The sequence below is a fragment of the Pelodiscus sinensis genome, chromosome 4, assembly GCF_049634645.1.
Source record: "Pelodiscus sinensis isolate JC-2024 chromosome 4, ASM4963464v1, whole genome shotgun sequence".
Classification (NCBI taxonomy): Eukaryota; Metazoa; Chordata; order Testudines; family Trionychidae; genus Pelodiscus; species Pelodiscus sinensis.
Window position 1 is genome coordinate 86,752,065 of NC_134714.1, and position 14,149 is coordinate 86,766,213.

General features: G+C 40.4%; 1 protein-coding gene across 5 annotated transcripts in view; it reads right to left on the reverse strand.

The window, feature by feature from the left end:
* Window positions 1–820: 820 nt before the first annotated feature.
* Window positions 821–14,149, reverse strand: part of CAPRIN1 (cell cycle associated protein 1) — a 78,423-nt gene continuing 65,094 nt past the window's right edge. For 4 of the 5 annotated variants that reach the window (XM_006127311.3, XM_025186790.2, XM_075927666.1 and 1 more), the window contains 5 exons: window positions 6,570–6,720; window positions 5,731–5,925; window positions 5,072–5,172; window positions 4,058–4,121; window positions 821–2,073 (listed from right to left, as the gene is read on the reverse strand). In XM_006127311.3, the coding sequence (XP_006127373.1) occupies window positions 2,009–2,073; window positions 4,058–4,121; window positions 5,072–5,172; window positions 5,731–5,925; window positions 6,570–6,720 (576 nt within the window). In that variant the 3' untranslated portion in view covers window positions 821–2,008. The remainder of the gene's footprint in view (window positions 2,074–4,057; window positions 4,122–5,071; window positions 5,173–5,730; window positions 5,926–6,569; window positions 6,721–14,149) is intronic. The other variant, XM_014575620.2, reaches the window with a different exon arrangement.

A 14,149-nucleotide genomic window follows, 5' to 3' on the forward strand; every position in this document is an offset into this window, starting at 1 on the left:
ATAAAAAACACTAAGTGGAACTGCATGAGCAAGAGTTTACTAAAATATTGTCACAAAAGAGTTACCTGCCATCATACCAGAGTGTGTCCTTTAATTACTTAGGAAAAAAGTGCCACCCCAAGCTACTGATTTTTTTTGCAAGATGACAGTTTACTGTTGCTTCCACAAAACTGTGATGTCTCCCAGTAGTATAATATTTGTAATTAATGTCTCTGGTCTTTTCGTTCTGGCACGACCAAAATGTAAGTCATGTGTATTCAGTTTAGAACTATTACACATTAAAGTAAAAAAAAAAAAAAAAGCTGCGGAAAATCATGACAGTATAAAACATTCTCCAAAACAGCAGCAAACCCTTCAGTTTGGTTTAGTAAAAACAATACCATTATCTCATGATTTAAACATCCTCTGTTCAATATGTGGCTGTTGCTTAATGACCTTTAATAGCACTTTACATCTGCGGTGTGCTATAACATGCATTTGTACTAAACACCTCTATAGAGGTAGATATGTATTCTCCCCATTTTAGATAGGGAAACAGGCACAAAGATTAACCAATATGACCAAGATCATTTTGCAAGTGGCAAAACTGGGATAAGATTTGTAAGTTCCCATCTCTCAGTCCCAACCTAATTCTTTTACACAATATGTTGACTCAACTAACATGAAAGTCTCCATGGAGAAGAGCAGTGTGAATTAAGACAACAGTTAACAGTGTTATAACTTTTGGAATAATTTAAAAAGGAACAAACAGGCTTATGTAAATGTCTATCTCCATCATGTGAAGTCTGCATCAGTAGCTGAAAACCATTGTTCCACAATACAATTTTTATAAACATGTTTTATTTGTCTTGCTTATACCGTTAGAACTGTAACTGCTGGCTGTCATTTCCCTTAAAAGGGGAAACCGATCCAAACACATACTGGTGCTTTTCAAAAGATAGCAATTAAAAGGGCAGCAGCAGCGGGCATTTGAGATTTCTTAAAACCTTCAGGCTGCAGAAAAGACAAAAGGACATGTGACCAAAAGTATTATGATTATCCATTAGAGATTTCCATCAGTACCGGTATCAGTTATTTAGGTGATAATACAGCAAGGTCAAGTATTAGTGACAGACAATGTGCAAGTCATAAGGAATGATAGAGACAATACCAATCCTTACAAAAGTCATTGCTATCAAAGAAACTTAAATATGTTCAAGAGAGATATCTAGATACTTCACATCAAATATACAAGTGGGCGTCCAGATTATATCCCATATTTGTCGCAAAAGTTTTAAAGTGCCAATCAAAGCTAATTTTGGGGGGAGGAGGGTTAAAAAAACCTTATACAATTATATCAGCAGTTACACAAAAGCAATTTATGTATCCTTAGCCACAGTAAACTGAGCCTGGTGATGGAGAATGCTGTAGCTAAGGGTGTATCTTGTCTATCAAAAGCTGGCTGTCAGCTTATTTGTCTAGTTAGGGATATATGCATCATTATGCATCGTAAACTGTTCAGTGCTTCATTTTAACGTGAAAAAGCTGAAATGTAGTTGCTGTGCCAAACCACACTTCACTTCTTCCATCCTTCTTTCGTGAGAAAGTTTAATTTTGTCAACTGCCATCAGAATAAAATCTTTAGGGATTTGCCGATTGTTGCATCACTACAGAATGTCAGAAGTGAGGCAGTCTTGCTTTTTTCTGCCACTTCAGTAAACCATGGAGATTTGATCACCCTGAAATTGCCTTTTTTGCTTTACTCATAGCAAGAGTGACAAATTTGAATCTCATGTGCAAGGCTCAAGATGATGCTTAGGACAGAACATGCAGAGTAAACGTTGTTTCTTTCCATATCCAGGTAATATAAAGCTGACAACTGTAGTCCTGTCTTTATGGGTAATGAAAATAGTCCCATTACAATGAACTTCCTGTAAGGGAGAACAAATAGATAATAACTCTTCTGGTAACATGTATGGTACATTGGCCAGTGTGTTTTTGGCGTTTAATGTAATCCTGTGGGATAAGTTTAATTCACTTGCTGAGCATTCATTTGAGACATCCCTCTGCTGGGTCTTGGGGGCCCTCCACGACCTAGAAAATAGAAACAGCTCTTAAATTTCACATCAAATCAGATCATTATAGAATTCAAAAAGGGTCTAACTCACGTTTGGACTCTATAACTTTAATTTAGAATTAATAGGTATAAGTTTACTATACTAACGCATGTCAACATCCTTATCCATCCAAACATAAACACCATTGTATTTTCTATTAAATCATCTAATCAATTCTTTTGTTTCATCCTCTTGGTATTTTTCATAATTTTCTCCAAGTCTACTTAATTTAACCTAGCTTCTAAAGAGATTTCTCACCCACACATGCATGGGACATCAGGTCCAATACAAGTTAAGCTAAGATTTTTTTTTTTTTAAGTAACTGACTAGCACTTTAAAAAAAAAAAGTATTTTAAAGCTACTATGCTAAAAAGTCTCAGATTGTCACAAGCCAGTCTCAAATTGCAATCTGAAAATAAATCAATAGATAATGTTCTGTTGAAAGACAGCTTTTTTTAACATATCTTCAATCAACCCATCTTTTTGCCAGATTCTTACCTGCATTTTATTAACAATGGACTTTTCTATTATTTAGAATATATTTATGGACAGCATCGCTAAAACTTCACCACAAATAGATAGCCTCTCGATTCCCAATCCCATAGCCCCATTTATTAAGATAAAAATCTCAGAGGGATAGCTGTGTTAGTCTGTAACTTTAAAAATAATGAGCATTCCTGTGGCACCTTAGAGACTAATAAATATATCATGAGCTCTCATGGGTAAAACCCACTTTATCAGATGAGCTGGAGTGGAAATTACAGAATCAAGAGCATACAACAGCAAAAGCAGTTGGCTATTAATTGTAGGAACAGTGTTAATTATGCTAATTGACTTAACTAATTAGCATCATTAACACTGGTCCTACAATTGACAGGGAGCTGTTTTTGCTTTTGAATATACTCTGGATTCTGTCATTTCCATTCCAACTCATCTGATGAAGTGGATTTTACCCATGCAAGCGCAATCTTCAAGATGCCACAGGACTGCTCATTCTTTACTAGGACAGTTCCTTTTGACAACACATACATATATTTCTATGAGACAACTGATATTGTTCTAGATTTCAACAGTTTATGGAGCTCACACAAAGAAGTTACCAAATGACCACCAAAAAACTACGGAAGTATTGTTGAAATATAATTAATGTTCAAATGGAGAAAGACTGATTCAACTACAGCTTTGGTTATCTGATAAAAATGAGTTTAAGCGCATACATGACTGAGTGACAGCAGTATATTATTATTTTTGTTTCATTCTCAAAATAAAGTACACTGTGCAACTGCAAATAAGGTTGAAAATATTTTGGAAATTTTTTACAAAGGTGTATTTTCCTCATCTCTATTTAAGCATCAGTTCCTGTAATCACTGGCTTGCAGATTCTAGGAACTAAATGAACGAAAAGCAGAGTTTGTAAACACAGAGAGAGAAGTGCTCTACAATGGATTGCAAGTAATGCAACACATCTTTACTGAAACTGAAGCAACATCAACATACAATTTAACTCAGAAGCCAAAGAAAGCTTTAAAATGCACAAAAGAAAAGCCTGAAGTCAAAATTCTAGCAAGTCTTGCAGCAAAAAATTAAAATTCCAAATAAGATTAGCAGTGGTAGTAGTGAAATGATGGTAAAGCTTTAATTCCCCCCTCCTCCCCGCCCAAAAAAATTTTCAAGACTCGTACTGGTTTAGCAAGAAAAAAAGGCAACAAAATAGCATGGATGCAAAGACACATTTGTCTACTGAGATTTAAGTTTAAATTGTTATAAACAAAATAACTTCATTCAACCATCAACTAATTAAACAACTTCCCAAAAAGTTCCAGGAAAGCTTAAATGTATTTTTGAACTATGGCTTATTAGTTTTACATGATACAATGTTCTTCACAACATCCACAACCCTTAGTCTAAAGATTGCATCAGAAACTCCAGTTATGCAGAATCAGGAACACATCGAGTATTACCTCGAGGGGCTCCCCGAGGTCCACTCTGTCCAGAGCCACGTTTAAAATTCTGTTGATATCCATCCTAAAGAAAGTAAATCAAGGAAACTTCATTAAACCACCATCATTTGTAAGGTTCAAGAGTATTTATAAGTAACCCATCCATTTTTCAATATATCCATTTGTTTAAATAATAGCAGTAGGGGCACCACCAACATACAGAACTGTATTTCTTAGCAGGAAATCCTAATGTGCCTCATAACGCTCGAAAGGTTAGGTTCATTAGCCACTAACAAACATCTTAAACTATTTTCATGGACTAAGTGATTAAACTTTACATAACATATCTAGGCTAAGAAGCATTATACTTTTTATTTGTAAATGTAGATTTCACTGTACACACACAAGCCAACAAATAATATTGATAAATAATCGAAGTGTACAGGTAGGCCAAGAAAAAAAAAGCTGCTTGAGAACTTAAAGGTAAAAATCCAAACTCAGACTTTGATTAGGATTGTTACTAATGGACTAGCAAATGAATAGTAAAAACAGTCATGATTTGCTGATTTACACATATTTACATTGCATATTTGGACATGTAATGTTGACAACATGTTATCCATTTATAAAGCTTTTTTGAATCTCAATGTCTATTGTAAATTGTTCTGATTCACCCTTAGATAATTTACCAGTTCTGAAAATGTGTATAAAAAAAAATCTTTAAAAAAAATGCTCAAGTACCTAATTTTGTGCAACTGTGAAAATGTAAAATGACAAATTTTAAGAAGTTTTGGTGAAACACAAATCATTAAAAAAAGCTTTATTTTCAAGTCACAGGGTGAGCAAGGCTGACCAGATGATTGTTGTGAAGCAGAGAGCTTCAGTTTCACTTGAACAACTAATTTAATAGGGAGTCAGTGAGATTTAGCAATTAAAATTCTAAAGAGTATTTACTAGTTATTTTATGCAAGTTATTTCATTTAGTCTTATTGATTTTTTTCTATTCCTATAATTTCAACTTAAATGTCAACTCACCCGTTGGTAGTTGGAGTAGTCCCGAGGAGCATTAAATTGAGGCTGTGAGTAACCACTGTTTGGAGTGTTGGAAAATGAAGGGCGGTAGCCATCATACCCTCCTAAGGATGAAAATACAAATGCTTATTGAAGGGCACATAACCTGTCTTCTTCACAAATTATGCTACACACAGAGAAAGCCACTAAGGGATTTCTCTGACTCTTAAAGTGTTGTGTGCCAGCAGACTGTAAACACCTGTAGAATAACCTACATCATCTCATTAAGACCTTGTAAAAACTGGGGGAAGTAATATCTGAGGGTGTTTCTTTCATAATATTTAGTACACATGCTTAAACTCAGTATTTAGTATTTTACCATATGCCCAGGAACCCTAGCCATGGACCACAATCTTTGGAGTGGTAGGTACTGCACAAACATAGAACAAAAGATGATTCTTCAGTTTCTAGAAAAAGTCCAGCACAAGGCTAGAAGAACTGTTTTCTTAAGATAGAACAAAGCAAGCACCACCATTACAAACTTCGGTATCTTCCCAATATATTTCTCTATTAAACAATAGGGTCAACATTACATTTAAAGTCTCCTGCCACACTGTAATCCTGGGGGAGGAAAAAAAAATCAGATAAAGTCTCAAAAGCTTGATAATATATATGTTTTTTACCTCTAAACCCATTGGCAGGTCCCCTGTATCCATTCATTAAGCCCCGAGTGCCGCGTGATCCACCACGAGACACTCCCCGGCTGTTATAATAAGGCTGATTGTTACGTGGGAACCCAGTATTCTGTTGTGGAGGCTGCTGGTGGTTACCTGCCACTTGATGGGACTGATCCGGGGAACCATGGTAGGTGCCAACCACTATAATGAAAAACCAACAATGGAAGTTTATGTTTCCTATATTCCCCAACAACTGAAAGGTATCAGCCAAGTCTTCTTTACTACAATCAAACAGTGCAATAAATATTTACCCACCCAAAAAAAGGTTTCCAAAACTAAAATTTGCTGTTCTGACACATTCCACAATATTAAAATAGTGCAAGAGATCTAGTGTTCAGTGAAGTCAGTGTCAACAGGCTTCAAGTTAATACAATTACTCTTATCTTTTCACTGGTATTTGCAGATTTGAAAAATAAAAAAGCTACATCACCACACAGGACTGAACAAGTGGAAATATTCTCAAGCAACTTCTACAATCTTTCCATGAAGTTGCTAAACATGGGGCCCAGAGGCAGCAACACTACTCCATACCAAAAAAAAAAAAAAAAAAAAAAAAAAAAAAAGTTTAATCTGCCTGCAGAACTTCCCCTCAATTCGATTATCTTCATTAACAGTTTCAGTTTTGCAGTGACTTCTCCTGAAGAACAAAATTGTACACATTCTGAATTCCATTTAATTTGAAGTCTGCTGCTACACTTCTTGGTATTTGCTCACCATAGTCATCCTCCACTTGAAGCCTGCCTTTTAGGCTACATAAATGTTTTAATTTTGTCTAATAAGTTTACCTGTCTGGAGCTGTTCTTGTTGAAGTTCTGATTGTTCTACTTGATGAGGCTGATTGGAGAAACTCGGGTTGTAACTGGCCTGGTATTGATTTTGTTGCTTTAAGGTTTCTGGCTCATTGACAGGAGGAACAGGTGCATTCATATTGAATACCTACAATGGTAGGAAAAAACTAAATCTCTCTCATCTCTTTCATTCTCTCTTTCTTTTGCATACAATTCAAGACATATGCTTTACAAACTGAGGAAAGAAAGAAAGAAAGAATTACCTTCCTTTCTGCAACTGTTTGAAATACGTTGCACATATCCACTCCATTGTGGGTGAGCATGCACCTTGAGCACAGATGTCATTTTTCCCCCACTTCACCATTACCTTTTGTCAGGATGGTTCTCCCCTTCCCAGTTACCACATGCCAATCCATAGTGGTATAAAGAAGGCTGAGCCAAACCAAACCCCCTTAGTACCGGACGTATTCTGGAATGGACATGTGGAATATCTCCAAAAGGAACAGAAAGGAAGGTTAACCTTTTCTTTGAGTTACTGAACATAATTCCCCCCATAGGTGACTTTTGAGCAAACATCTATAGAAGTGGATTCAGAGTCTACCTGAATAGCAACTGTAAGACCATCCATCATAAATTGGCATCTTTAGATGGATAGCCAATGGTGTAATGAGAAGTGAAGGTGTGAATTGATAGCTTGTGCTCTAGCAGAACACGCTAGTGCTCCAGATGACAAGCTCACACTAACCAGCTAATAGTATAAATGAATGCAGAAAGATTATTCGGAAGGAATTTGGCTTCGCTCGTAACTATGACTATGTCTGTACTACAAGATAAGTCTGAATTTATTAAAGTTGACTTTTAGCACTTGATTTTGTAAAGTCAGAGGTGTGTGGCTCCCGCTGTACGCAAGAATTTGACACCGTCCAAAGTAACATGTCTCCAGAAGAGTAGCTACCAGCAACTTTGATAGCAATACACTGTGGATAGCTATCCTGCATCCAGGGTTATGCTCCCAGTGCAGCAGGTGGTTTTGGGTATGCACTATCAGCATCCCATAATGCACTCACCTTCTCCTTTCCCCCCCTAGAGTGGCAAATTACCATCTGAAATGTTTAAATACTAATAGTAATCTTTGGTGACCCAGACTATCCCATGTACAGCTTCATGAGCCACGGAAGCAAGGGGAAGCATAGTGCCTAGCCAAGGATTATGACCAGCCAGACACCAGGGCAATAAGGAGAGTACAGTGAGGGACACTGCAAATCAGAGAGGCTTTGAAAGAGAGTTTTGAGAGAGATTCAAGTGGCTCTCAATGAGGTGCCCCTGCATTCAGTGTGCTTGCCTGTAAATCCCAGCCCTCTTCAACACAAACAATAGAGACACTACTGTTCAGAAGTCATGCTTTTTTATTTAGCGAACACAGCAGGGACCGAAAAGGAATTAATGATGGGAGGTTGGGGGCTATGGAGGAAAGCAGATCACAATTGTGAGGACAGCCTTTTGTCTCAGGATGCATCCCTTGGGGACTGAGTGCGAGGCTGCCCTTGACTCCTCTCTCCCCTTCCCCCCCACATTCTAAGACTCCGGAAGAAGCAGCGATTGGCGAGGAGTGGAAGTGATTCCATAAGGGTGCAGTGGTGCCTTTGCATGAAACTGTCCTGGAAGACCACCATGTGGTTCATTATATCCACCATGGTCTTCAAGACATTCTCCTGGTTCTTCACTTCCAGCTCCCTCCATGTTCTCCTATCCTCACTCTCCGCTCTCATTTCCAGCAGCAGCATATTCCTTCACTTAAGTGCTCCCTGTCCAAGTGGGTGGACTGCATATACTGCTTGAACATATCACCCCTAGTATGTTTTCACCTATAGATTTGTGCCAGCTGGATAGCTGGTGGAGCTGGGGTCATGTGCAGCATGCTTGCTGCTGTTCCCGCTGTAAAGAAAAGTGAAGAGCAGACTTTACAGGAGATACACTGTAGTGTAAAACCTAATCTGTTAGGAAAAAATGAAAATGTATCTAGAGATAAGCAGCATGTGTTATGTACAAAGCCACAGTAATGCTTTTAAGCAGCCACTATGCAGCAGGAACACCACACAGTTCTTAGGGAAGCAGCTGGATTCAGTTTGGTGGCAGGCATTGTAGGGCACAGGTTAGGGGCTTGAGCCTGTGGAGGGGAGAGGTTCTGGGTGTCGTGGAAGGAGCTCATGTGGCACTCATGTGTTCTGTACCCCCCACCCCCAATTGCCAGGAGAGTGCACCTTTTACTTCCTGCAGGACCATATTGGTGGGAGAGGGTCTGGGCATAGTGGCAGGGGCTTAAGCTATGCCTTCTTGTGGATGAGCAAATAAAGGTTTATTGCAGAGGCATCAACTAATAGCTTCCCCTACCTGGTCCAGCCATGCACAATATCAGTCTTCTCTGACTCACACAGAATGGTAGGGAGCAGATGCTGACTGAATGTGCCCAGAAACTTGGACCTTATGCTGCAATGCAATGACGGTAGACCACTTACAGCTGGCTTGGCGTGGAAAGGTATCCTACCGTGGACGACAGATGGACTAAGGCAGGCCTCCCCAGCAATCTTATGAGTAGGATTACCAAGTTCCTCTATCACAGCTTTATGGAGATGTGCAGGGAGGATTCCTGCTCCATCTCAAGATATCTTAACAAGCTGTTTCTGGGACTCTCCACTGTGTAGGAACAGATGATGCCACACATCATATGCAATGGCCTTCACCCACTTGTAACATGATGCAAAATGTGAACTCACCATAAATACCCTCCCTAGGATCAGTGGCCAGCTGTAAGACATCCTGAGAGGAGGGAATTATCTCTAAAGTTATGAAAAGGTCCTAGCTGTTGCTGAGATTGGTTACCCCACTCCACTGTTGAACACTCTCCTCCCTCCTCCATGCTGTTCCACACATTGCTGCCTGAGGCTGTCAGAGGAGGGTCTTGGGAGAAATCCAGGGACTTGTTAGGGAAGCTGGTTGGGTTCTCTACTAGAATAGCATGCAGCTGTTCATAGAAGTGGCATGTTTGTTGTGAAAATCCAGACCATCCATTGAACTTCTTTGTCTTCTGGTATAACTGTCTCAGCTCCTTTATTTTAACTAGGCGCTGCTGGGTGTCCCTGGCATATCCTTACTCCTCCATGACCATTACAATCTTTGCATGGATATCGGTGTTCCTTTTGATGGTTCGTAGTTCCGCAAGAATGGATTCCTGTACCCACACACCAATGAGGTTCAGGATCTCCTCCATGCTGGTGCTCATCTGCAACCCTGTGAACTTATGGTCAGGTGTGCAGTCTGCTCACCACACTGGCCGCATAGGTAATGGAATTCAATTTTTCCCAAGGCTTCTCCCATTCATCTGGAGAGTACTAGAGTTGAAAGTCTTGGCCACAGCAGTCACTTTGGGACACCTCCCAGAGGACAAGAACTTTGATTTGCACAGCACTGTGTCTGCACTACTGTAAAATTGACCATACAAGGTCGAATTTAGCATTACTCCTCATGAACAGCAGGAGTAACAAAATGTACTTTAATTGGCCTTAAAGTTGATGGAATGTGCTTGGAGTTGGGGACTCTCTTGTTTAGAAATTCAATCTAATATAGCTAAGTTCAACTTAAACTCCCAGCATAGACCAGACGTATCAGTAAAGGCCTGCAAATGCATAGTTATCAGTGGGCAATATGGAAGTAGGTGTCCCTCAAGTCGAGATTCCTTCATCAGCCTCCATGTTGCAGGGAAGGAATAACTAACACTATGAACCATGAGAAATTTTATTTTCTTTAGGAATTGGTTAACTTTCTTTCATTTAAGGTGGGCATGAGATTTCCTTTTGTCTTGGGCATCAGGAAATAATGGAAGCATTCTCTCCTGAGGTTAAATGTTACTTCCTCTTTCAGGGAGACTGTAGAGAGACTGAACCATCACTGAACGGCAATGTCGAGGGAGTAGTTCCTGACTGGTAGAGCAGGGGTAGAGATAGAGGGGTAGGGTTGTGTGGGCACGTTAGACTAGATGGTACATCTCCGTTCCACCATACTTAAAGCACACTGGTCTGACGTTATGTGGTTCCAAGTACCTAAGAAATGGGACAAGCAATCAGTAATCAAAAAAGGGGAACACACAGAAGTGAGGAGATTGGTATAATGTCCTCAACAACCCCATCAAAATATCTATTTGAAGGGACAGCTGAATGTGATAAGTTCACTGGCACAGAAGAGGAGGACACATTCTATAGTGCCTTCCTTTTTTATACTAGACAGATCTTGGGAACAAGGAGAAAAGCTATGGTGACAAAAAGGTGATTGTTGATGAAAATGCATCCTGTCACAAATATTTAAGTGTTACCCTGGAATCTTCAAGGCTTAAAGCCTGTGATAAGTTTTCTCAAAGAACATATAGGTCAGTGGTGTCAAACATGCAACCCGATTACTTTTTTTTGCGGCCCACAACTATATTTTCATACAGGACCTAAGTGTGGCCCACTGGCCACTCCGTGCACGTGCCCCAGCACCTGCTCACAGCTGGCCACTCTGCACATGCTGTCCCAATGCCTGAAGGGAGAAGTGCGTGGCGGTGGCTCCAGGACCCAGGCATTAGGTTGGAGGGGGCGGGGAGAAGGGACTGGGAGTGCACATCTAATATCTATCTTACATTTTACTTATTCTTATTTCATTTTCTGTTCTATAGACTTAAATTGGGTTTGGGGTTCCATTTTCTGAAGGATTCCTATTTGGCTCAAACAACATCTGCCTTAAAGATAAAAAAGGAAAAGGAAATTATCCAGTTTTATATCTAAGTACCACCAGCCAGTCAAGAGTAACCAGGGCATATCAATAGTGCCAATAAATATGCACTTGTACATCAGTCAGCCAAAGGGCAAGGAAATGATGAACTAGTCTTATCTGCTAGTAGTTGCTCTGCTACTGATAGCCAAAAAATATCAGAGATCAACAAGCTGGAGTGAAACAGGCACTTCAAATTGTGGTAATTTACTTCTCAGTTCTGTTTAATTTTAAAAAACTCATTAAGACATAATAGGGAAGTAGTGTTATTCAATTAACCACTGTCTATACTTGTTTTTATTTCAACAAAACAAGTTTTGTATCATATAAAAATAATTAAAAAGTACCTTAAATTTATATTTAAATTAAAAATGATTATATATGAGCAAACAGTTTTACACATCAAATTATTGTATTATATTCAAACAAGATCTGAAAAAATATTGTAAAATATACCTAAACACAATAAATAATTATGACTTTCTGATAGAAATACATTTTCTTTGGTGGCCTTGAAAGCTATCAGTTTTCGTTTGTGCAGCCCTCAGTAGGCCCTTCAAATACAAGGTCCTATATGGGCTGTTGTACTCTGGGCAGGCAGTTTGGTGACATGGTTCGAGCAGCTCAATCTGCACTATCCAAACTGTCCTGGAGGGCAGCTCTGGCTACCAATTTACCTTCCTTCTCCATTACAGAGACTTCTCATTTGCAAGATTCTATTAATTTGTCCTTGAATTTGGCAATGTTCTCCCAGTGTGTTTAGATGCATTAACTCAGTGGCGCCTGCTGATTTGAGATCTTGAGCTTCCTAAGGCTTTATAAGGAATGAAGCTTGTGATCAAAGAGATCGAGTCTTTTTGAGTCCTTCCTATGAACTGTGAAGACTTATTCACACTTCTTTTCCTGCACATTGGCAGCTGAGACACCACAGGAGAACTGCCGGAGGGGTGATTGTAAAAATCTTCATACCCTTGGAGGGGGAGGGGAGAATATCTTCTGAGCCTGTTTTGTTGTAGGAGCTAGGGAAGAGGGTGTCTGCCATAGAGTTTTGATGGGCTCCATGATTGCCTCATTGATTGGTAGAGCAACTCCAGTCAGGCTGGCAGAGATACCTCTTCTGCCTGGATGCCAAAGACCCAAAAGCAGTCTTTTCAAGCTCTCTCAGTGGGCCCTGTAAGCTTTCTGGAGAAGGATCTCCCACTGAATCCAAGTTTTATCTGATGACAAAGACAAAGATGTAACCAACATCTAAGGTGGTGGCAACTTCATAATCTCTGGTAGAGAAGCTACCTGAGAAGGTTTGTGTGGCTGGAACCAAGCACAGTACCAGAAAGCAGAGACACATACACACACTTTTCCTGGTACCTGTTTCCATGTCAGCTACTGGTGAATGACATTCTCGGCACTACCACGTCGGATGGGCTCCCCACGACTATTGAGATTACTGGGACAAGGTCCTAGGTGGGAAAGGGAGATGCCACATGGAGCCTAGAGTGGCCATCAGTATAGATGCAGGCCACATCCATGCCATTGCACATTAAGGAAAAGGCTTGCCATGGGGCTGCTGCACTGCCCATGGCCCCAGTGACTTTGCAGGAGGGTAAATGCCAAGTCCCTATTGAGAATCCAAGAATCCACTTCCAAGTTCAAGGAGTCAGAGGCTTCCAATAGTGGAGGCCCTGATGATACTGGAAAGGGTAACCTAAACCTGGGGGTGGTAAGTTCCAGAGAAATCAAGAGGGGTTTCCTCCCAATAAAACTGGTTTGAAAAGATCTTGAGAGGGATACCAGGGTTTTTCAGTTCTCTAAAGTGGGAGTGGGGAAACTCAGCTCTGGGGGCCACTTGCCTGGATCCAGACCTTAAGGCTCAGCATTGAGGAGCCCACACTGGTGCTCCAGCCACCCACCCTCAGGGCTAGAGAACACAAAATCTACTAGCCTAGGCCCCTCTAGGCTCTGGTGTGCAAGGGGAATGTGGGATGTCTTTCCTTCTCAGTCAGGGGCTTCTCACATCTGTGCAGCCCCCAACTGATTTTTCTGTGGATCACCGGCCTCTGACCCAAAAAAGTTTCCCCACCCCACATCTAAGGAATGAGCTATGGTAGCAGGAAAAGGTTGGAAAATTTCCAGTGTTGGTAAATCCAGTAACAAGAGACTGAACAAGTCTTTTGTGGCTGCATATGCCTGTGGGATAGATGCAAAAGGTTGTGAGGAAGTTGCTAGCACGGCCCCTGCTCCGCAGGTCTCTCTTCATTCATCAGATCTCACCCATACAGGGTCTGATGAATGAAAAGGGATCTGCGGAGCAGAGGCTATGCTAGAGACTTCATGCTGGCTTTCCTGGGCTTCACAATGCAGACCTGCAGGGGTGGTGTGGGTGTGTGAATGAGTGAGAGAAGTCTGATGAATGAAAAGAGACCTACATAGAAGAGGCCATGCTAGCAACTTTGTGCACCAGCATCCTGGGGCTTTACAATGCACATCTGCAGCTTGGGGAAGCAACTAGTTGATAGTGCTAATTGGTAAGTTCCTGCTTATCGGTTAGTTGACTAGATGCTAACTTCCCTAATTTGAACAGTGCAGATACCTACCTTGGTAGGAAAAGAAAAGGTTCCAACAGATGAAAAATGGAAGCCTACCACTATCTAAGAACTAACAATAATTAATAACTATTTTACTCTTGGGTGAATTCTGCATCACTGTACGGGCGCAGAATTCATATTCCCTGCAGACGTAGCATATGCTTCCCTGGCTTTCTGACAGGGAAGCAAATG